The sequence below is a fragment of the Lacerta agilis genome, chromosome 6 (assembly GCF_009819535.1).
Source record: "Lacerta agilis isolate rLacAgi1 chromosome 6, rLacAgi1.pri, whole genome shotgun sequence".
Classification (NCBI taxonomy): Eukaryota; Metazoa; Chordata; class Lepidosauria; order Squamata; family Lacertidae; genus Lacerta; species Lacerta agilis.
In genome coordinates this window covers 91,846,575-91,848,576 of record NC_046317.1, presented here as the reverse complement: position 1 = coordinate 91,848,576, position 2,002 = coordinate 91,846,575, and the positions used below count along the sequence as shown (strand labels likewise).

Genomic DNA, 2,002 nt, shown 5'->3' with positions numbered 1-2,002 from the left:
GAGGGGTGGGCGTGAGCTGGCTGGCTCGGGAAAGAGAGAGAGAGAGAGAGGCGTGGAGGGCACCCGAGGGGCAAAAGACCGACCCTCTGCCGTTCCCTTCCTTCCTTCGTTCTCAGGTCTTGCCCTGAAAGCTCAGCGGCTGAGCAGAGAAGGCGTGACTCTTCTTCAAGGCACCCCAGAGGGCTCCCTGGCCTGAAGCTGACGCCCGCCCACCCCTTCCTGCCCTCTGGCCGGCTTTTTCTTGCCAAAGAGCACCCCTCTTCTCTCTCTCCCTCTCTCTCTGTCTTTCTTTCTTTCTCTCCCCCGCCGGCCCGGCTCCCTTCGCCGCTCGTCTGGCGCCTGCGGAAAGCACGGCACTTGCCCAGCCGAGGTGCCACAACGACTTCTGTCAATTTGCCAGCCAGCTGCTTCAGTGACTGAGTTAAAAGGGGGGCGTGGACGCCCGGGCAGAGCTCGCCGGCAGCCAGGGTGGGTGTGGGGGAAGAGAGAGAGAGAGAGAGAGAAAGAGAGAAGCTCTCCCACACGGACAAGCGAGCGGCAGATCCGCCCACCCCTTGCCGGATGATGAGAAAATAACCCGGGGCTCAGAGCCTGGAACGTGGAAGACGAGGGGGGAAGGATGGTCCAGCAGAGGAGCGTGCGGAGCCGGGGGTCGGAGGGCAAGCGGGAGGTGTGCCCCAAGGATGCCCTGCTGCTGAAGGATGCCAAAGGGGAGCCGGGCTGGTGCAAGACTCCCAGCGGGCACATCAAACGCCCCATGAACGCCTTCATGGTGTGGTCACAGAACGAGCGGCGGAAAATCATGGACCAGTGGCCGGACATGCACAATGCCGAGATCTCCAAGCGCCTCGGACGGCGATGGCAGCTCCTGCAGGACTCGGAGAAGATCCCCTTTGTCAAGGAGGCAGAGCGGCTGCGATTGAAGCACATGGCTGACTACCCAGACTACAAGTACCGGCCCAGGAAGAAGGGCAAGGCGGGCACTGCTAAGTCCCGCCCTAGGGTCCAGGTCAAGATCAAGCCCTCCGTCCTCGGGAGGGTGGCGTCCGGCAGAAGGCAGCCCTCAAAGCAGGGTGGCAGCGGCAGTGGCAGCCAGGAGGGACGCACGACGCCCGAGCTGGACGGCGACCCGCTGGAAGCGCGGCTGATGGAGGCGCCGTTTGACGACGGCCCCAAAACTCCCGGCAAAGAGTTCTGGCACGTGCTGCCGGCGAGCGGCGAGAAAGGAGCGTGGGTGGGCAGTCCTGGCGACCCAAAGGACCACGAGGTTGGTGCTGTTGTTGCTGCTGCCACCGCCAAGCCCTTTTCGGACCAGGCAAGGTCTTCGGAGATCCCTTCCCCGGCGTCCGCCCGGTCTCCGCTGTCTTCCTTCGCCTCATCGGACGAAGAGTTTGAAGAAGAGCTCTTGAGCTTCCTTCCCGCCCGAGCCCAGCCGAACACGCCCTGTGGGACACCGGACTGGTCCGTCTTCGACAAAGACCTGGACCTCTTCCCCCTGGGCGCCACGTCTCACTTTGAGTTCCCGGATTATTGCACCCCGGAGGTGACTGAGATGATAGCTGGGGACTGGCTGATGTCCAGCATCTCAGACTTGGTCTTCACGTACTGAATCCCCAGCCAGGTAAACTCTCACTTCTCCGCAATCAGGTTGTCTCAAAAAAAAGAAAAGAAAAAAGAAACCCAGCTGTTTACATGCAGGAATCAGGTATCTCCATTTTCTTGCCTTGGCTGAATTCAAAGGCGAGCTCTCCATCAGCCCATCCCCCGCTCGGCACACACCCACTTTGCCGGCGTCCTCCGGCTTGGCGGGGCTGGCGTGCCGGGGCTGGGGTCCTCATCTCATCTCGCCCCCACGAGCCACGGAGGGATCCGGGCTCCATGCAGTGTCTATTTACCCATGAAATTTGACTGTCTAATCAGGTTTTTTCCCCCCATTGCAAGCCTCTCCAGCCGTCTCTCTCCCCCCCCCGCCTCTTCCTCCTCGCAGCTGCTTCCCAGCTCC

General features: G+C 61.8%; 1 protein-coding gene across 1 annotated transcript; it reads left to right on the top strand.

Moving 5' to 3' along the window:
- The first annotated feature begins 563 nt into the window (after positions 1 to 563).
- On the top strand, positions 564 to 1,797 carry SOX12 (SRY-box transcription factor 12). The gene has a single exon (XM_033151051.1). The coding sequence runs from the start codon at positions 620 to 622 to the stop codon at positions 1,607 to 1,609; it is 990 nt and encodes a 329-aa protein (XP_033006942.1). The 5' UTR covers positions 564 to 619; the 3' UTR covers positions 1,610 to 1,797.
- The last annotated feature ends 205 nt before the right edge of the window (positions 1,798 to 2,002 follow it).